The 21,200-nt window shown below is 47.5% G+C and overlaps 1 protein-coding gene across 2 annotated transcripts; it reads right to left on the reverse strand.

Moving 5' to 3' along the window:
* Positions 1-572: 572 nt before the first annotated feature.
* Positions 573-5,448, reverse strand: ARHGDIA (Rho GDP dissociation inhibitor alpha). 2 transcript variants are annotated; one of them, XM_043463506.1, is made up of 6 exons: positions 5,337-5,448; positions 3,608-3,824; positions 3,423-3,506; positions 2,206-2,282; positions 2,063-2,126; positions 573-1,942 (listed from the first exon to the last, which is right to left on the reverse strand). In XM_043463506.1, exons 2-6 carry the CDS (start codon positions 3,795-3,797, stop codon positions 1,743-1,745), a joined length of 615 nt encoding a protein of 204 aa, XP_043319441.1. In that variant the 5' UTR covers positions 3,798-3,824; positions 5,337-5,448; the 3' UTR covers positions 573-1,742. The 2 variants fall into 2 exon arrangements, with proteins under 2 accessions (XP_043319441.1, XP_043319449.1); XM_043463514.1 differs by lacking the exon at positions 5,337-5,448 and adding an exon at positions 4,988-5,140.
* Positions 5,449-21,200: the final 15,752 nt, after the last annotated feature.

Consider the following 21,200-nt stretch of genomic DNA (forward strand, 5'->3'; position numbering starts at 1 on the left):
CTGCCGGATAGCAGGACTGGCAGTCGCTCCTTCAGGGCTCCCCAGGTACTCTCCTGTGCCTCCTTGCAGTGAGGGTCCCCATCTCATCCCATCCACCCCACCTTTGGACCTCTGGCCTTCCATGCCACCCTCTCCACTGGCCCTGCTGCCAACTTCCCCACCCTCCCATCCAGCTCTGAGTCCCTGTCCTGGGTCCCTTGGGACCCAGTCATTCTATTTGTTCCCAAGTCTTCAGCATGGTTCCCCTTTTTTGAGGTTAAAACCATTCCCTCCCAGAGGCTCAAGCAGGGCCCACAAGTGGCATGCAGGAGTCACTCTGGACACCGGATGCCCCACTGGATCCAGGCCCCAGCTGTCCCCCGCCTTTCCCCGGCAGAACCCACCCAGCCAGGACAGCACCGGCCTCGTGGGCTGATGCATCTGAGTCAGGGCTCTAAACCCCTCCTCCTCCACCAGCCAGACAGCGGCGACTGCGCCTGGCCCCCGGCCCTCCCACGGGTGCCCCAGGGAAGCAGAGCAATGGGGCCCCCATTTCCCCTTCCTCACCAGGAGACAGCAGCAGACACCCTGGCTCCTTAGGGGGAAGTTTATTTCCCGGTCAGAAAAGGAGAAGCAGGGACAGGCTCCTGTGCATTCTAGGCCCGGGCCTGACCGGGGAGGGTGGGGTCGGGTGGGGTGGGGGCAGAGGGGACGGCTCCAGCGGTGCAAGCTTGGTCCCACGGTTGTCCTGGCTGGGTCCAGGGAGGGCCTGCTGGGGATGGTGGCACCGAGCCTTGGGGCAGAGGCGGCAGGCCAGCGGGCCCAGAGGACGGCACATATGGAGGCAATAAATACTGACGGGCCAGGCACACGACTCCAGGCCTGCAGGCCAGGAGGGACAAGTAAGGCTCGGCCACTGGCTTTGTCTGCCGAGGGCTCTCTCTTGGGGCCGTGGGCTCTAGGCACTGCCCACTGGGACAAAGAAGGCAGAGGTGTGAGGACACCCAGCCTCCCAGATGGGACTGGAGGCCACTTTTGAGTTTTGGCAATTTGGGTTTTCCCAAGCCCCTGGAGCTGTCCCCCGCAGGCCTGGCCAGGCCAGGGCAGACTAGGGACCAGCACATCCCAGAAGCCTTCCCAGACCACGGGGATCACAGACGGGGTAGGGATGGTGGGGGGTGGGGGGAGACACCACATGCTCATGCAGACACAGGGTTAGAGGTTAGTGACGCCCCCACAGCACACGTTCCACATGTTAAGGCATCATGGTTAGACCGTTACTGACAGTGATGGATGGACTGACCGGGGAGGTGAAAGCTGGAGGAAAACCGGCCCCACGAGGCCCCACGCGGTACACCCCACCCCCACCAGGAAGGGGGCGACAGGAGTCCAGGTAACATAACAGGAAAGGCCCAGGGGACCTGAGCACCCTGAGCCCCACTGCGATGCCTGACTCCCATGCCAAGGACTCAGGTCGGGTCAGGACAGTGGGGGAATCTCGAAAGATACAGAAGGGGAGGTAGAGGCCTCCCTCCCCACAGCACAGGCGGAAGCAGCAACAACACTAGACCACCGAGGAGGCTGGGGCCAGCGGGCTGGAAGGGTGGAGGAGGGACAGGCCAGTCAGGAGGCAGACCGGGGGCAGTGGTGGCAGCGTGGGCGGGCCCTGTCAGCACTTTGGTCTGGGGTCGGGAAGGGTGGGGTGGTGGGGTGGGGCACGTCCGTCCTTCCGTCCGCCCGCCCTGCCCGCCTCCCGGCGTGGCTCAGTCCTTCCATTCCTTCTTGATGGTGAGGTTCCACTCCCAGGACAGGTGGTCAGTCCTGTCATCGTCTGTGAAGCGGGACTTGATGTTGTAGCTGCCTCGAGCCAGCATGCCCTTGGGCGCCTCCTCCATGGGGGTCAGGAACTCATACTCCTCCGCCCGGGGCCCATAGCTCCCCACCATGTAGTCGGTCTTGTCAACTGCGGGGTGCAGGGAGGGCGTCCGTCAGGGAGCAGAGCCCGGCCTTCCCCCGCTCCCTCCCGATGCCCCGTGAGCCCCTGGGTGGCCGCCTCCCTCCTGGTGCCCCCCCCCCCACTCACTCTTCACGCCTTTCCTGTACGTGTGCTGGATGTACTTCATGCCGGACACGATCTCTCGGTTCACCTGCAAGGAGGCACCCAAGCGGGGCTCAGCCAGACTCTCCAGTCCGAGCCCCCAGCGCCCCCCTGAGCCTCCTCCTTACCCGGAAGGAGATTTTTATCCGATATTCCACACCTTCCTTCAGCACAAAGGACTGCTTCTTGAAGCTCTCCAGATCACCTGCGTTTGAGAGGAACGCCACACTAGGAGCTTCAGGTAGGGGAAGCCACTCCGGCCCTGGTGGGGTGCCCCGTCTGCACCTCTCACACCCCCACCCCCTGGCATCCCAGGCCACACCAAACACACACACACACACACACCCAGACACACCCCACCCCTAATCCCAGGCCACACCAAACACACACACACACACACACCCCACCCCACCCCTAATCCCAGGCCACACCACACACACACACACACACCACACACCGACCAGACCCACCCACACCCACAATAATCCCAGGCCACCACACACACACACACACAACACCACGACCACCCACCCCTAATCCCAGGCCACACCACACACACACACACACACACACCGACCCAGACACACCCCACCCCTAATCCCAGCCACACACACAACACACACACACACACCACACACACACACCCTGACCGACCCACCCCACCCCTAATCCCAGGCCACAACACACACACACACACACAGCACACACACACGACCCAGACCACCCCACCACCCTAATCCCAGGCCACCACACACACACACACCACACCACACACACACACACAGACCCAGAACCACACCCACCCCTAATCCCAGGCCACACCACCACACACACACACACCGACCCAGACCCACGCCCACCCCTAATCCCAGGCCAACACAACACACACACACACACACACCAGCCCGACCCAGACCCCCCACCCCTAATCCCAGGCCACACACACACACACACACACACACACACACACAGACACCGACCAGACCCACCCCACCCCTAATCCCAGGCCACACAACACACACACACACCCACACACACACCCCACACCCCCAGACCCACCCCACCCTAATCCCAGGCCAACACACACACACACACACAACACACACACACACACACACCCCCAGACCCACCCCACCCCTAATCCCAGGCCAACACACACACACACACACACACACACACACACACCCCCCTAATCCCAGGCCACACCAAAGCCAGAGCCTTAAGACCACTTGGTTGCACTTCCTATGCTCCCCACAAGAGGGCACCAGCACCTCAACAAATTATTTTTAGCGGAAGCAGCAGGGTGCCAGGCAGCCCCAGCTAGGAGCCTGGAGATGCCACTCACCTGTCAGGTCCAGCTCCAGGGGGCCCGGGGCAGTGCTACACACCAGGGTCAGTCGGGTCACCACAACATTGGGGACATTGGGGTCTGCGGAGTGACAGCAAGTTAGAGCTCCTCCAGCGGGGAAAATAGTGGCGGACACCCAGAAAAGTGACAGGTGTCCACACACCCCACCAGGGCCCACTTACCAGCAGACACAGCCACACGGCCCAGGAGGGCCTCCTTGTACTTGCGCAGACTCTCGTCGTCCTTGTCCAGCTCCTGGATCTCCTGGATGCTCTTCTGGGCCGGGGGCTTGTAGTTGACTGAGTGCTCGTCCTCCTCGTTCTCCGCAGCAATCTGTGCCAGCTGCTCAGCTGTGGGCTCCTGCTCAGCCATACTCACCTCTAGCTGGATGTGAGACACCTGTGAGCAGGGTAGCAGGGGCTGTGGCAGCCTGGAGGGACCCACAGTGTGTCCCCATCTGCCCTGCTGCAGGACCAGCAAGTGATCTGCACTGGCTCTCTGCAGGTGGCCAAGCCCCCAACCTGGGCCCAAGGGGAGGTGCACGTTCTGTAACAGGAAGGCAGCTGACAGCCAGAACTTCGAAAAGGGCCCAGACACAGGCTCCTGAAGCCCAAAGGGGCCACCTCCTCGCCCTGCCCACCTCATAGGACCCTCACCCCAGCATCCAGAGCTAAATGAAAGCTGCAGCCTGCTCTCAGAGGGAACCTAGCTCCCCTGCTGCCCAGGAAGCAGCAACACCTGGGTCCAACCACGAAGCATCAGAACCAAGAGCTGCTTCCTGTTCTGAGCTGCTCAGGCCCTCCCCTTAAAGAACCCCTCTTGCTGGGTTCTGACCAGCCTGTTCCTTCGAAAACGCCCCAGCTACAAACCAAGGCCTTTGTGCAGGACATGGGTCAGTCATGTCTCACTCCAACCCAAACACAGGGCTCTCCTAGGGCTCAGATGACGGGGCTAGCCTAAGTCCCACAGGTAAGTCCTAAAATGGCCTGAAAGACCCTACCTGTCTGACAAACCAATCTCTTAACTGTGAGGGTCTGTGACCTAAAATTTGGTAACTGCTGCAGCCATGTGATGGGTAGTCTCAAAATCCTCCTTCCGCCCCAGCCCCAGAAGAGCCCAGAGCAGTGCTGTCAAAGCGAGAAGTGATGGGGCAGCCACAGGACTTCCTTCGCTCAGCATGACCGTCGCACCCCATAGAATCCCTGAGGAGTATCTGAGACCGACTCAGACTAGACCCGGCGGTGTGGGAGGTGGGTCAGGGCCACCGGTTGCCAGTAAAGACAGCCAATGCCGGGACGTGCATGAGGACCAGATCTTACAAAGGGCCGCTGGGGACCCGGAACCGCCCGGCCGCCACAAGCAGGGTGGGGCCGGCTCGTTTTTCCAAGCTTCCTTGCAGCTTCCTCTGGAATTCCTCTAGAAGGCTCACGCCCTAACGTTACCCAAGCGCGGCCGCAGGCGACAAAATCATTTAAGTGCGATGGCGAGGCCCGCACTTCCGCAGGGCCTGCAATCTGGGCCAGGCGAGGCCCGGCAAGCAGGGTGGGGCGCAGGGACCTCACCTCCCAGGAGAGGAGGCGTCCCGCCTGGCCCCGGTCCGCGCGCACCAGCGAGGAGGGGGCTGCCGGGTACGAGCAGCGACCACAAAAGAGGTCTGCACAGACCCCGGCTCCCGCCCCCGGCACCCGCGCCCCCGCCTCCAAATCCCCGCGCCCCCGATCGCACGTGGGCCCGCCCTGCGCCCGGGGCGCCGCCCGCTGTCAATGCCGCCCCCGCCCTGCGCAGATTCCCCCAGCGGGACTGGCGGGCGGGGCGGGAAGCGAGAACAAAGGCGAGGCCCCGGCCTCCTTCCCCGCGGCCGCCTCGCCCGCCGTGCCCACCGCGCTCGCTGGCCCCGCCGCCCGCACTCACCGGAGGATCGTCCGCGCCGCTCTCGCGCTCCCTCCCGCACAGAATGACGAACGTCGCCGCCCCGCCCGCGCGCGCCCTGCCGGCCACTTCCGGGGTCACGCGACTTCCGCTCGCGCCGGGCGGGCCGCGGATAGCGCATGTGCGAGGGGCTGCCGGCAGCGCGCCGCCGCCATCTTGCGGACCGGCCTTGTGGGCGCGTCCGTTTGGGCAGCGCGGCAGAGGAGACTGATGCGGTTGGGGCTTCTGTGCCCTTTGTCACAGGCGTTTTTTAGTCTCGGGTATCCCCAGGAGTCAGCCGGCAAGCTGAAGGGGCCGGGAAGTGAGACGGTCTCGCTGAGCCCGACGGGAAACCTGGGCGCGGCATGGCATTTCTGCGAGGTGCTGGGACGCGCGTGTGTCTCGGGCGCGTCTCCATCAGCGGGCATCTCTCCTTCCGAGGGCACGCAGCCATCACGCCGCGGGGACGAGCCGGCACAGCCGGTCCCCTCAAGGAACCGGGGTCCGCGAGTGGCAGCCGTCCGGCCTTCGGCTACCTTCGCGCCCACTCGCCGCTGTCCGCTCCCCCGGAAGTTATCGTCGGAAGTTCATCCACTGGTGTTCAAAGAGCTCTCTCCAGGCCTTTCCCCTTCCAGACCAAGTCAGCATGCGGTCGCCCTTTTGGGAGCTCCTAGCCCAGAGGCCACCCGGCGTGGCGACTATCGGACACATGCCCACGCGTTCAACCAGCGAGCATTTTGTAGCCCCAAGCAGGGCCTATGATTTGTAGCCAGCCTGGCGGAGCCTGCGCTCCCGACGTCGGTGTAGCACGCATCTCTTTCTTCGCCGCCTCCTCTCGGAGTGCAGGACCTCAAATGCTTCACACCCGAGTCATCACAAACACACACCCCCGGATTGCGCGTGGTGGGGTGCCTTTTAGGTCACAGAACCTAATGTGAAATATTGCCCTTGGTATCTTTTGGAAATGTCTTAATTTGAGGGGAATATTTGCCAGTTTTCTGTAACTAAGAGTCACATGGTCAGCTTAACATGTAGAAAATTGAATTGGCCAAAGGCAGAGCATTCCTATCTTGTATTTATTCCATACACGCTTTTGAGGCTTTCTGTTGGCGCACCTGCAAAGCGCGCCGCTAGACCCGGCCGCCCTCGTCCTCTGTCCTGCTACACTGCAGAATCGGCAAAGTTTGTTTTTCAGTAACCTAAGTGCTTTTTGAAAACTATCAAACTCTGTTATATTAGTCACCTATTGCTGTGTAAAAACATAACCTTGGAATTTAGCAGCTTAGAAGGACCAATATACACTGTCTTCACCGAGGATCAGGGAGCGCTGTGCTGGGTGTTTCTGGCTCCAGTCTAGTTTGAGGTTGTGGTTGAACTGTGAGCCAGGGCCCTGGTTTCAGGATCTGCAGGAATTCCAAGCTTATGCACGTGCTGTGGGCAGGAGGCTCTGATCCTCACAGGCTGTTGGTTGGAGGATTTAGTTCCCTGCTGCCCACAGCTTCTGGCTTCTCTGTAATGCAGCTGGCTTTCCCCGAGTGAGGCCTCAGAAAGAGAATTCGAGCCAGGTAAACAGCAAGTGCCCCAAACAAAGCCACAGTGCCCTTTACAACCTAGTATCAGAGGTGCCATTGCTTCTACTCCGGCTGGTCACGTGGAGCTTCCCCAGTACAGTGCTGGAGGGGACCACAGGGACATGAGGACAAGGAGCTGTGCTGGGCCATTCAGCCATCTTGGAGGTGGCCCACCACATGGATGAAGGTAGAAAGAAGGAATATGAAGCCCAGAGTATATACCGTCAGCTTCTGTAGGTGCCCTCCAGCTTTTCTCCAACCCTGTGTCATCTTTGCCCTCATCTCCTTACCACATGAGTGAGTTTGAAGGAAACCTCAAATGTCACTTTTACCATATATATTTTCGCATGTATTTCTACACACAATATTCTAAGTAAAAAGGTCCTTTGGGAATTAATAACAGCGGTATCATCATCCCACCTGCTATGTAACAAACCACTCCAGAACTTCCCTGGTGGTCCAGTGGTTAAGATTCTGAGCTGCCAATGCATGGGGAACGGGTTCAATTCCTGATCAGGGAACTAAGATCCCATATGCTGCTTGAAGTGATAAAATGAAAACAATAACAAAAAGATGACCATGTTGCATAGCGCTCAGCCTGGGCTGTTGAAGGACTTCCCACGTGGCTCCTGCGGTATTTTGGCCACTGGGACTTCAAAAACAAATGTTCCAAGAAACCTGTTTTCTGTGCCTGAAAGAAGGACAGGGCCCAGCAGTAAGAGCAGGTGAGAATCAGAAATAGAGATATATGAAACAATAGCCAACACTGAGTTCACAAATCACACAATTACAAAGCAGGGACTAGGGGGTAATGAACCACTCCAGGGAGAAGCTTGAGACGGAGCCCTCTAAGCATGATCTGCGTCTTTAGTCCCAGGGCCATAGGTCTCAAGACAAACATGAATGGGAAGTTGCCTTCTGCTCCAGCAGGGCCTCTGGCAGTGTCCGAAATAGCTGGAACAGCTCTCAGCAGTATAGAGTAGGTTCCTCCACAGAAAGAGTCTTCAAAGTAACGGGTGTAGTGGTCTCTTCTTAAGGAGAAGCAGTTAACACTAGGGAGAGGGGTCTTGACTCTTAACAGTTGTTCTTTTTCTTTGACATACATCATCTTTCAAGCTTCTTGTATAAAGTAATACTCTTAGTTTATCACTTAAGATACAGTGCTACAGCAGACATTTCAAAACAACTAACATGGAAGTTCACATTGGCCAGTGTGACTCTTACTTTTAACTACTTAACATATCTTCACATAGCTTAAATCCCATGAGTTTCACACAAGGTGAGTAGTAATCATAACAGAAATCACTTCATAACGGATTAGATTCCACCTCTCAATGGGAAGAGAAGCAAAGGATGATGTGTGGCCTTCTACCACACACTGCCTCTCAGGACCCCCCAAAGTCTCATCCCATCATGGTTTCTGGTCAGGACTCAGGTGAGGATGAGTCTGGGGACCCAGAAGACCTGCTTTGTGGCACGAGGCAAACCTATATCATCTCACTCCCTGACCATCAGAATTGTGACCATAATAAAATGTGTGTTTCACGCCAAGTTTTGTAGTAATTTATAGAGCAGTTAAGTACCTGGAATACCAACCAAGAAAATTAAAAAATTCTTTTTATTTTAACTATCTGTATTTAGTGTTGATTGCATGGGGTCTTCATTGCTGCCTGTGGGCTTTCTCTAGTGGCAGGCAGGGGCTACTCTTCGTTGTGATGCATGGGCTTCTCACTGCGGCAGCTTCTCTTGTTCGGGAGCTCAGGCTGTAGGCACACAGGCTTCAGTACTTGCATCACACAGACTTTAGTTTCTCCCCAGCATGTGGGATCTTCCTGCACCAGGGATTGATCCCATGTCCCCTACATTGGCAGGGGGATTCCTATCCACTGTACCACCAGGGAAATCCAACAAATTTATCACTATAGATCTAAACATTATTTTCCTTGATTGTACTGAGTGGTTTTACTTTTGGTTAGAGCTTTGTACATGGCGTTAGCTGTACTAGTATCTTCATAATAGGATCATCGTCTCTGCTCCTTGCAGTGTCCTGTTGAAGGACCAGGGTCACTGGTCCTTCGAGTCTCCCACAACTCTCTCTGGCTGGCAACACAACATCCAGTACTGACATTGTGTCCCTGCCCTCCATTCTTTCTGAAGGTACAGGTTGGACTGGCAGGAGCTGGACCTTTTTGGAATGTGACACATTTCTGGGGGAGGGAGGGATGACACTGTTTTGAACCTTTTGTCAGATTAGCAAAGAATCTTAAGAGATGTGACATGACATGGCATGGCCACACCCCGAGCATGCAGTGTGGCTGGGGAGGGCTGTGAAAGTATACCTTGAATCTTAACAGTATTCTGAGGAAAGAACTGTGGCTGTGTTCAAAGATTTACTTACAAGGACTTTAAAAATATATATATTCATTTGGCTGCGACGGATCTTAGTTGTGACCTGCAGGATCTTCGATCTTCCTTGCAGTGTGCAGGTTCTTTTAGATGTGGCTTGTGGGATCTAGTTCCCTGACCAAGAATTGAACCCAGACCCCTTGCATTGGGAGCGAGGAGTCTTAGCCAGTGGACCACCAGGGAAGTCCCAAACATAAGGACATTTATTTCAGCATTTTCACAGTATCAAATGCTTTCATAACAAGGATCTGAAAAGCAGAGTAGATCACTGAGCAGACCCAGAGCATCTGCTGCTGCTGCTGCTGCTGCTAAGTCACTTCAGTAGTGTCCGACTCTGTGCGACCCCCCAGAGCATCTACACTGTAATAAATAAACGTATTAATTTAAAAACCCTGTGATGAACTAAAACTTTTTACATTATTCAAATAAAAATATTTAAGACATAGAAAGTCAGCTTTACTGAGGCAGAATTTACAAAATCCATCAGTTCAAAGTTGACAATTCAATTATTTTTTAGTAAATTTGTAGAAGGGCATAATCCTCAGGCCAAGAGAGTTTCCCTTGCACTATTTGTAGTTGACACCTACTCTAAGCCCTCTTTCCCCCCAGACTCTGGCAACCACTGTCCTGCTTTCTGCATCTGTACATTTGTCTTTCCTGGACAGTTCGTGTTAGTGGAATCACACAATATATAACCTTCTGGTGTCTTGTGATTTCACCTAAGGTTTTGCAGTCCATCTATAGTGTAGAATGTATACTTTGTCTTGTTTATTGTATAAGTATAGCATATTTTGTTTTGTATTCACCTGTCAGTTGATGCACTTTTGGTTTCCTTTTTGTCTGTTATGAACATTTACATTTGTTTTTGCATGAATGTTTGGTTTGCTCGTTATCTTGGGTAGATTGCCAAGAGTGGATTTCCCCGTGTTTTCCAAGGTGTGTGCATGCGTGCTAAGTCGCTTCAGTTGTGTCCAACTCTTTGTGATCCTCTGGACTATATAGCCCACAGGCTCCTCTGTCCATGGGATTCTCCAGTCAACAATACTGGAGTGGGTTGCCAGGCCCTCCTCCAGGGCATCTTCCCAACCCAGGGATTGAACTTGTGCCTCTTATGTCTCCTGCATTGGCAAGCGGGTTCTTTACCTCTAGCACCAATTGGAAAGCCTTTTTCCAAGGTAGGAAAGTACCATTTTACAGTCCTGACAGCAATGTGGAAAAGTTCCAGTTGGGCACACCCTGGCCAACACTTGGCATTGTCTGTATTTTTGATTAAAGCTGTCCTAGTGGGACATGATGTTTGTGGCTTTGATTTGCATTTCCTTGATGAAGCGTCTTCTTTGGTACAACATCTGTTGAAGTTTTTTGTCCACTTTAAAATTGGGTTGTGCTATTCAGTTGCAAGACTACTAATGGGTCCTGGATAGGAGTCCTTTGTCAGATGTATCTCTGTTACTTGACGTTGTTTTTCTTTGTGTTTTGCTTTTAAGATATATTTATTTATTTTATCATTATTATTATTTTTGTCTGTGGTGGGTCTTGGTTGCTGCACTTGGGCTTTCTCTACTTGTGGCAAGTGTGAGCTACTCTCTAGTTGTGGTGCATAGGCTTCTCATTGCAATGGCTTCTCTTGTTGGGGGGCATGGGCTCTAGGCGCAAGGGCTTCAGTAGTTGCAGCACGTGAGCTCAGTAGTTGTGGCAGACTGGCTTAGTTGCTCTGTGACATGTGGAATCTTCTTGGCCCAGGTATAGAACTGTTGTTCCTTGCATTCCAGAGTGGATTCTTAACCACTGGACCACCAGGGAAGCCCAACATTGTTTTTCTTAATGACATCATTTGAAGGGCAACCTTTTAGTGAATTCTAACGTCAATTTTTTTTTCATGGCTCATGCTTTTGACGCTGTGTCTCAGAACTCTTTGCCAAAGCCAAAACTGTAAAGGTTTTCTCCTATAGTTTCTTCTATTATGTGTATAATTTCAGCTTCCATTTAAGTCTACACTCTATCTTGAATTAATGTTTGTGTATAACCGAGTTAAGAGTTGAAAAGACTAATAGTTTTCACCCATTGAACTGTCTTGGCACCTTTGTTGAAATGTTATTCATCATAAACTTAAGGCTTTATTTGTCGACTCAGTTCTGTTTTGTAATCTATATGTCACAACCTCTTGATAACCATAGCTTTGTAGTAAGTTTTAAAACCTGGCAGTATAGGTTCTCAACTTTATTCTTCTTCTCAAAATTGTTTTGGCTATTCGAGGTCCTTTGAATTTTCATATAAATCTTAAAATCTGTTTTCAGTTTCTACAAAAGCACTTACTCATAGGGATTGTTGTTTAGTCACTGAGTCCATGGACTGTAGCCCCAGCAGACCCCTCTCTCCATGCTATTTACCGGGCAAGAATACTGGAGTGGGTTGTCATTTCCTTCAAGGGTCTTCCCAGTGCAGGGGTCAACCTGTGTCTCTTGCGTTGGCAGGTGGATTCTTTACCACTGAGCCACCTGGGACGCTCCATTACACTGAATCTATAGAGCAATTTGGGGAGAGTTGCCATTTTAACAATATTAAATGTTTCAACCCAAAACATGAGATTTCTATGCATGTATTTATTTAAAGAAAAAAATTTTTTTTGACCAAGCCGCATGGCACACTGGCTCTTAGTTCCTTGACCAGGGATTGAACCTGTGCTCCCGGTAGTGGAAGCAGGGACTCTTAACCACTGTACCACCAGGGAAGTCCTTTAATTAATTTTTTTAACTGAAGTATAGTTGATTTACAGTGTTGTGTTTATTTCTGCTATATAGCAACGTGACTGAGTTGTACCCATATACACATTCTTTTTACTATTCTTTTCCACTACGGTTAATTCCCAGGGTATTGAATATAGTTGCCTATGCTATACAGTAGGACCTTGTTGTTTATCCATTCTACGTGTAATAGTTTGCATCTACTAACTCCAAACTCCCAGTCTATCCCTCCCCCATCCCACCCCAGGCATCTATTTAATCTTTAGTTTCTTTGTGTAGAATTTCGTAGTTTTCAGTGCGCCTGTGTACAGGTCTTGTACTTTTATTATTAAATTTGTCCCTAAGGCTTTTTTTTTTTTTTGACTGCCTTGTGTGGCATGTGGTATCTTAGTTCCCCTACCAGGGATGGAACCCACAACCCTGCAGCAGGAGCATGGAATCCTAACCACTGGACCACTGGGAAATTTTTAAGTTATTTTTAACATAACAATATCATTTACGTGCTTACCAAAATTAACAGTGCTTTCTAATATTATCTAATAGTTCATGTTCAATTTTTCTATCTCAAAGCTCTTATCTCAGGGGAGTTGAGGGATGGATTGGGAGTTTGGGATTCACAGATGCAAACTATTATAGATAGAATGGGTAAATAGCATTTTGTATACTGTACAGCACAAGGAAGTATATTTGGTATTCTATAATAAATCATAATGGAAAAGAATATGAAAAAGAATATATAGGAAAATCCCTGGCAGTCCAGTGGTTGTGCATGTTCAGTTGCTCAGTCATGTCCAACTCTTTGCAACCGCATGGACTGTAGCCTGCCAGACTCCTCTATCCATAGAATTTTTCCAGGCAAGAATACTGGAGTGGGTTGCCATTTCCTGCTCCAGGGAATCTTCCCAACCCAAGGATCAAACCCACGTCTTTTGTGTCTGTCTCCTGCATCAGCAGGCAGATTCTTTACCACTGTGCCCCCCATGACTGCAGTTTCACTGCTGAAGGCCCAGGTTCAGTCCTTGATCAGGGAACCAAGAAACTAAGACTCTACAAGCCCTGTGGCACAACAACAATACATATATAAAACAGAATCATTTTGCTGTATAGCAGAAATTAACACAACATTGTAAAACAACTGTATTTAATAAAATACCTTAAAAAGGAGAAACAGAACAACCCTCTCATTTCAGTTGGTTTATTCACATCAGGATCCAGATGGAGTCCACACTACACACTTGGATGGTGTGCCACTGAGAGGTTTCTTCTCATACCAACTGTCTGAAACCACACATCAGTGAAATTCTGACTGCTAACTGGAGTGACCCTGCCGGTTGAGAGCTCACTCCAAAGACTGTCCCTGCTTCAGGCCCCAGTCATGAGCTACCCACATTTTTTGCCAGCAGACTGCAAATTCAGAGGTTCCCTTCACTGCTTCCTCAGGTTCAATAAACAACTCAGAACTCAGGAAAATGATTTACTTCCAAATATCCATTTATTATAAATGATACAACTGAGGAACAGCCAAAGGGAGGAGATGTTTAGGACAAAGTATGGGGTGGGGGATGTTCCTGATGTTTCTGTGCCGTCTCCAGGTGCACCATCCTCCAAGCATTATGATGTTCGATGATCCGGAAGCTCTTTAAACCCCATGGTTTAGAGGTTTTTCAGTACAAGGCATGACTGATTAAATCATTGGCCACTGGTGATTAACTCAATCTCCAACCCCTCTCCTCTCTGCAGAGGTCAGGGGGTAGGGGGTGGGGCTGAGAGTTCCAACTCTATGTCTTTCTGGTGACCAGCACCCACCCTAAAACTATTTAGGGGCCCACCAAGAGTCATTCATTAACATAAATTGAAAAGGCCTTATTATGAATAACAAAAGAGGATCCTATCACTCAGGACATCTCAAGGGATTTAGGAGCTCTGTTCCAGGAATAAAAGACAAAGATCAATTTATATAGTTATTATACCACATTCACTTTTTTTTTCACATTCACTTTTGATTCCTTTTCTATGCTTGTGGCACTTAGGTGAGAAGTTCCCATGGGCACTTGTGGATTTGCCAGGTGAATCCTCTAGTGTGACGTAATATGGGTAGTGTGGTATGTCTTCTGTTCCCCTTACATCTCAGGGGGGCATGAGTCCCAGGTCAGTTTGAGGAAGTGCTGTAGGCTTCCCAGTGCTTCATCTCAGGGGACACTCTGCTGGTCCTACCTGCAGTGAGGTATGGTAGGCTCTAGGGACTGCCTGGACCACTACTGTCTATCATCACATCAGCTGCTGAGGACTCATCCCAACATGCATCATTTTATTAAGCATCACAAAATGGCAATTTTTTTCTAACACTTTTGTGTTTCTTAGCTTGATTTTTTTTTAAAATATTTATTTATTTGACTGTGCCCAGTCTTAGCTGCAACACATAGGACCTTCAATCTTCATTGTGTCCTGCAGGATCTTTAGTTTCAGCACATGGGATCTATGTTCCTGACCAGAGATGGAACCCAGGCAGGCCCCCTGCTGTGGGAGCTCAGAGTGTTAGCCACTGGACCACCAGGGAAGTCCCTTAGCTGGATTTCTTTGTATTTTTTTTTAAATTGCTTTTTCAGTTGGTGGTTTATTTTAGTTATCTTTCTGTCAGTAAATTTTAATCTATCTCATACTTTTTAATAGCTGTATAGTATTTTCTATTATTTACCCAGTTGCTTAATCAATATTCTCTTTATAGACCCCATGGACTGTAGCCCACCAGGCTCCTCTGCCCATGGAATTCTCCAGGCAAGAATACTGGAGTGGGTTGCCATTTCTTTCTCCAGGGTGGATTTCTTTTTAAAAAACCTCCAGTCATCAGCTACTTAATCCCTTCAAACTACAGTTTGTATAGAAAAAATATTTGTTTCTTTCCTTTTATTGGCCAATTTTTAGAATGAATTAGTGCCCAAGTAATATCCAGAGGTGAACAGTAGATTTTTTTAAGTATCATTATGGACTCTTGGATGTTTATTTATTTGACAAAAAAAAAAAAGAAATACTAATTCTATTAAACCACTAATGGTAATTTGAATGGCTTGTTTATGATGGATTTGTATATTTAAAAAACTGGAATGCTACAATCTATATTCTATTCTCCCCCATCTCTCCGTTTAACAATAGTAATATTTTCTTAAATGCTTTAAAAAAAAAAGAAAACCTGTATGGAACATGATTTTCTTAAACAGACTAAGATGCTTATGAGAGACATAAAACATGAAACCTTTGAAAAAGAGTGTGCAGTTTCTATAAAGAAAACATATATATACTTCAGATGAAGACACAAATACACTGTCTGCTTCTTGATAAACATCCTGGACATGTTCTCTTATTTATACTATGCAGAATCAGAATCTGAAAAATAATAATCGTTCTCTTCTTCATCTAAAGACTCCATAGCCTTTGTGAAAAGTTTTCCAATACCAGAGTTTTCTGCTAATTCTTTGTTAAATGGTGTTTTTCTTCTTGATGGTGGAGTTGAAAAATCAGTTTCAAATGTTTTTTTCTTGATATTGCCCCAGGTAGTGCCACCTTTACTTTTATGGGTTTTCTGCATACGAAAAACATATTTATCACAATCATTCCTGTTTATAGAGTCTAGCATGGAGAGATGGGGGAGAATAGAATATAGATTGTAGCTACTGAGTTCATGAAAACTTTAGGTTAGCATTTGTTACCACAAGCTTTCTCCTGATTGTTTTTCTTAAAGCTTGTGATTGGCACATCCGTGAAACCTAGGTAAATTTCATTTATTGCTTTTAAGTATTTTTATTAAATAGATTGAGAAGACATTTTGTTGTATTTTTAAGCAGACATAGCAAAAATTTGGTCTCAGTATTGAAAAGACTGGATTAGACAAAACATTCAGGTTACAGATTTACTACTGTAAGAAGTCAAGTTACTATGTCATGTCATAGTAAACACTGTTTTCCTTTTGGACAGCTTCTTTAGAAATAAACATCTTTTAGCATATTCTGCCATTATGTTTTAAATTTGACATGAAAATTTTTTTCCCTCTGTTTATAGTACATCACTCACCCTTTCTCTCCAGTTAGGTTGTTCAAATAAAGTAAGTTTAAAAAAAAAAAAAAAAACTGGAATGCTCACACTGACTTTTATATAGATACTAATTTACAATTAGTTAACATGCTAAAACATTGTATAATTTGTTTCTACAACCTGCACAGAGAACATAAAAATTAACTCTGGCATAACTTAGACAAGATGATATATTTTAAACTAATGAGATTATCTCATTAATAGCTTATTTTCACATTAAATTTTTATTGATTTATATTATTTATTGCTACATGCATGCTAAATAACTTCAGTCGTGTCTGACTCAGTGCAACTTCATGGACTATAACCCACCAGGCTCTTCTGTCCATGGGATTCTTCAGGCAAGAATACTGGAATGAGTTGCCATTTCCTCCATGGTATCTTCCTAACACAGGGATGGAACCTATGTCTCTTATATCTCTTGCATGGGCAGGTGGGTTCTTTATCATTATTGCCACTTTCCCCTAAATGGTCAGTTGATTCCAGAATGACTCATTAATAATGACAGGTAATTAATGTAAACCATATAAACTTCTATGAAAATTATACAGTCCTATGTAATTCCATGACAAGTAATAAATGTAAATTACCAAAAAAAAAGAAATCAGGATATGTGGGAAAGGCACAATAGAATACATAGTGTAGCAAAAGAAACTAATTGTAGTACAGATTACTCTGAAAGGGGTAGAAGAGAAGGACTTGCCTAAGCAACTTCGGAACTGGTACTTTCACTGAAAATCAGTACCCTATGGCTCAACAACATGGATGAACCCAATACCGTACCTAAGTTAGTAAATGCTTCTCACAGGGGTGTATGTTAGCAGTTCTAAAATCAGGCTAGGTGGATACTTAAAGGACTGACATCATTTAAGCAAATATCATGTTGATAGTGAGAGCCAGGTTTCTCATTGCCAGGGAAAGAATTTACAAATAAGGGGAGATGAGAATGAATCCTATGGAATTGGGTTGGAATCAGAGAACAGTAAAAACTCACGTTTTTCTTGAAATGCATATATTCAGCTAAAAACAGAGGTGAATATTGATGTATATGCATAAATTAGTATATGTATTTCCTAGCTTTGTCCTGAGAGGGCCCAGAAGCAACGACAGTCCAGTAGCAATGAGCACACCCAACACCCAGATCTTGGTTGTTAAATACCAGTCTCCGCCAAAGGAGCCAGGGAATAGAAGGTGAGCCTGGAGCCTCTTCTGGGGCCAGAAAGTCAGGAAGTGCTTTAAAAAACAGGCTCTCCTGGCAGTCCAGCGATTAAATTTGACTCTGTGCTTCAACTGCAAGGGGCACTGGTTCAATCCCTGGTTGAACTAAGATCCTACATGATGTACACAGTGCAGCCAAAACATTAAAAAAAAAACTTTTTTTTTTTTTAAGGAAAAAAAACCATGAAAAAGGACATGGCATGTCAAAAAGGCATAATCGTGGAGAAGGCAATGGCAACACACTCCAATATTCTTGTCTGCAGAATCCCATGGACAGAGGAGCCAGGCTGGCTACAAGTCCATGGGGTCTTGAGAGTTGAACACAACCTAGCGACTAAACCACCACCCAGGTGGGTTAGCTGAGAACTAGAGTTACCTGGAAGTTAAGTGGGGGGTTGGAGGGGGGTGCAGAGTTCTGTCTGGGGGAGAAAGTAGCCTTGAACTAACTGGGGCAGGGAGCTGCCAGAGAGACAGCTCAAGAAGTTGTTTCCAACAGGAGAAAGATCAAGTTCAGATGTAGGGTTAGAAAAATAGGTAACTTGACCAAAGGCAGCAGAACAAGCCAACCCAACTGGTTCACAAATGTAATTTAACTAAATGAATCCAGATGGGAACAAAAATAGATTTAGGGACCACAGAGTGATTGGAGCAGTGGAGAAGGCTCAACAAGATCTGGCTGACCTCACCTGAAGGCTAGGTGAGGAATCTAGGACCAGGCCGAGAAGGGCTGTGAAGGCAATTGGAAAGTAGTTTGGGGAGGCTTTGGAAGGCAACCTGACTTCTCTTTGGAGGAAGTTTGAGCTGGTTGGGTTAGCAGTCAAGAGAAATGGGATTGAAAATGGAATTGGGGCCTCGGTACCCTTGGTATCGGCCCAGCAAGTATTTCTTAGTTGCCACCAGCCTGAAGAATCTATGTTGTAAACTCTTTCATTCCTTTGATTATGTGCTCTATATCCTTTTTTCCTATTTCTTAATAAATTATTTTGAAAAAGTGAAGAAAAAAAAAGGCATAGGAGGAACCCTAATGTCTGAGCAACAGAGTTTATCAGATTGTGACTCATAGAATCACATAAATTATAATCAGTTATCAGATTATGACTCATAGATTGAAATAGCTACAAGTCCATACTGACTGAAATAAATAACTGAATAAATGATGAAAGGACTGTTCTTAGAATTCCAATTAATATTGAGAGAATAGGGGAAATACAAAAAATGCAACATTAAACACTACAATAATAATTATCACACCATGAAAGTGAAAAAAAAGTGAAAGTGAAAATCCCTCAGTTGTGTCTGACACTTCCAGGCCAGAATACTGGAGTGAGTAGCCTTTTCCTTTTCCAGGGGATCTTTCCAACCCAGGGATTGAACCCAGGTCTCCCACATTGCAGGGGGATTCTTTACCAGCTGAGCCACAAGGGAAGCCCAAGAATACTGGAGTGGGTAGCCTATCACTTCTCCAGTGGAGAATTGATACTGGGGTCTCCTGCATTGCAGGTAAATTCTTTACCAACTGAGGTATCAGGGAACCCCTTATCGCACCAGAGGAGGCTAAAATTAGCAGGCAAAATGGTGAGAAACAAGTATTCACTTAGTCTCAAAGTTCTTCTCCAAAAAATTTATAGATTACAAAGGAGAGAATGATAACTCTTCCTTCTTTATGGAGAAACCTGGCAGCTCCCACTGAATCATGCAAGCGAGGTTATAAGATGGGTAATGAGAGAGACAGACCACCATGCTGGACCCCATGGGAAACCCTTCCAATGATATTTTTGCTTGGAGTATGTAACCTTGGTCTAATCATAACGAAGCAAGACAATACCCAATGGGACTGATCTTCAAAAAGTGCCAAGGTCAAAAAAAAAAGTGCCAAGGTCATGAAAGACATGAAAAGGCTAAAAGCACTACCAGTTGAAGATGACTAGACATCGTTAGCTCAAGGCAGTGGTCCAGACATTCCTTTCCCATGTAGATGGGGAAAAGCATTTACAACATAGACTATTAGGACAGCTGGCTAAACTTGAATAAGGATATGGTTCAGATAATGGTATTGTTATCAGTGTTCACATCTGATTATGTAAGATGATGCATTTGATTTTAAAGACATGCATGTGGAAGGATTTAGGGGTAAAGTGGCACCCGCTGCAACTTACTCTCTATCAGTTCAGAAGAAACAGAGAATGAAAAGGAGTGGGGTTCCATCTGGTGGTCTGGGTGACAATCCAGGAATTCTTTGATTATCACTTTTTTTCTATACGTCTGACTATATTTTCACCCTGCTTATTTAACTTATATGCAGAGTACGTCATGAGAAATGAACTGGATGAAGCGCAAGCTGGAATCAAGATTGCCAGAAGAAATATCAATAACCTCAGATATGCAGATGACACCACCCTTATGGCAGAAAATGAAGAACTAAAGAGCCTCTTGATGAAAGTGAAAGAGGAGAGTGAAAAAGTTGGCTTAAAACTCAACATTCAGAAAACTAAGCTCATAGCATCTGGTCCCATCACTTCATGGCAAATAGATAGGGAAACAGTGACAGACTTTATTTTTTGGGGGGCTCCAAAATCACTGCAGATGGTGAGTGCAGTCATGAAATTAAAAGACGCTTGTTTCTTGGAAGGAAAATTATGACCAACCTAGACAGCATATTAAAAAGCAGAGACATTACTTTGCCAATAAAGGTCCGTCTTGTCAAAGCTATGGTTTTTCCAGTGGTCATGTATGGATGTGAGTTGGACTATAAAGAAAGCTGAGTGCCGAAGAATTGGTTTTTGAACTGTGGTGTTGGAGAAGACTCTTGAGAGTCCCTTGGACAGCAAGGAGATCCAACCAGCCCATCCTAAAGGAAATCAGTCCTGAATATTCATTGGAGGGACTGATGCTGAAGCTGAAACTCTAATACTTTGGCCACCTGATGTGAAGAACTGACTCATTTGAAAAGATCCTGATGCTGGGAAAGATTGAAGGTGGGAAGAGAAGGGGGCGACAGAGGGTGAGATGGTTAGATGGCATCACCAACTCAATAGGCATGAGTTTGAGTAAACTCTGGGAGTTGGTGATGGGCATGGAGGCCTGGCGTGCTGCAGTCCATAGGATTGCAAAGAGTTGGACACTGAGCGACTGAACTATCAAAATTACAAACTGACACTTGAGAGCATTCCCAGTTAAATGGAGAAGTAGGCTGATGTTAATAGAAATGATTAGGGAAGATCAAACTGGGGTCTCCTGCATTGTAGGCTGATTCTTTACCAACTGAGCTATCAGGGAAGCAAACTTAGTTGCTTTATGATCCAGCAATACTACTCCAAAACCACTGAAAACTATCTCCACATAAAAATGTGTACCTCAAAAAAAAAAAAAAAAAAATTGTACCTCAATGCTCACAGCAGCATTATTTCAATAGCCAAAAAGCAGATACAACCCAAGTGTCCATCAACTGATGAATGGACAAAACAAAACGTGAACTATCCACATTTGCAGTAACAAGGGTTTCATTTGGACTGGATACTGACACAGGTTATAACAAGAGTGAACCTCAAAGACTGTGCTGAGTAAAGAAGCCAGACACTGAGGTCACAGATTGTATAAATCCATTTGTATGAAGTGTCCAGAACAGGCAAATCCACAGAAAGTGGACAAGTGAAGGCTGAGGAACGGGAACAGTGGCATGATGGCTAGTGGGTTTCTTTTTGGGGTGATGAGAATATCCTGGAATTTGAATGTGGAGGTGAATTTGTGACTTCGTGAATAGAGTAAAATTACTGTAAATGGGTTAACTCCATGGTATGTTGACTATATGTTAATAAAGCTCTTATTAAGAAAAACAACCTGCA

This window comes from Cervus canadensis, chromosome 1, assembly GCF_019320065.1.
Source record: "Cervus canadensis isolate Bull #8, Minnesota chromosome 1, ASM1932006v1, whole genome shotgun sequence".
Lineage (NCBI taxonomy): Eukaryota > Metazoa > Chordata > Mammalia > Artiodactyla > Cervidae > Cervus > Cervus canadensis.

Coding starts and splice junctions, on each gene's coding strand:
- ARHGDIA (XM_043463506.1), bottom strand. CDS start 3,797: ATGGCTGAGCAGGAGCCCACAGCTGAGCAGCTGGCACAGATTGCTGCG. Junction 2,283..3,422: donor CCTGGAGCTGGACCTGACAG/GTGAGTGGCATC, acceptor TCTCAAACGCAG/GTGATCTGGAGAGCTTCAAG. Junction 2,127..2,205: donor GGATAAAAATCTCCTTCCGG/GTAAGGAGGAGG, acceptor GCCTCCTTGCAG/GTGAACCGAGAGATCGTGTC.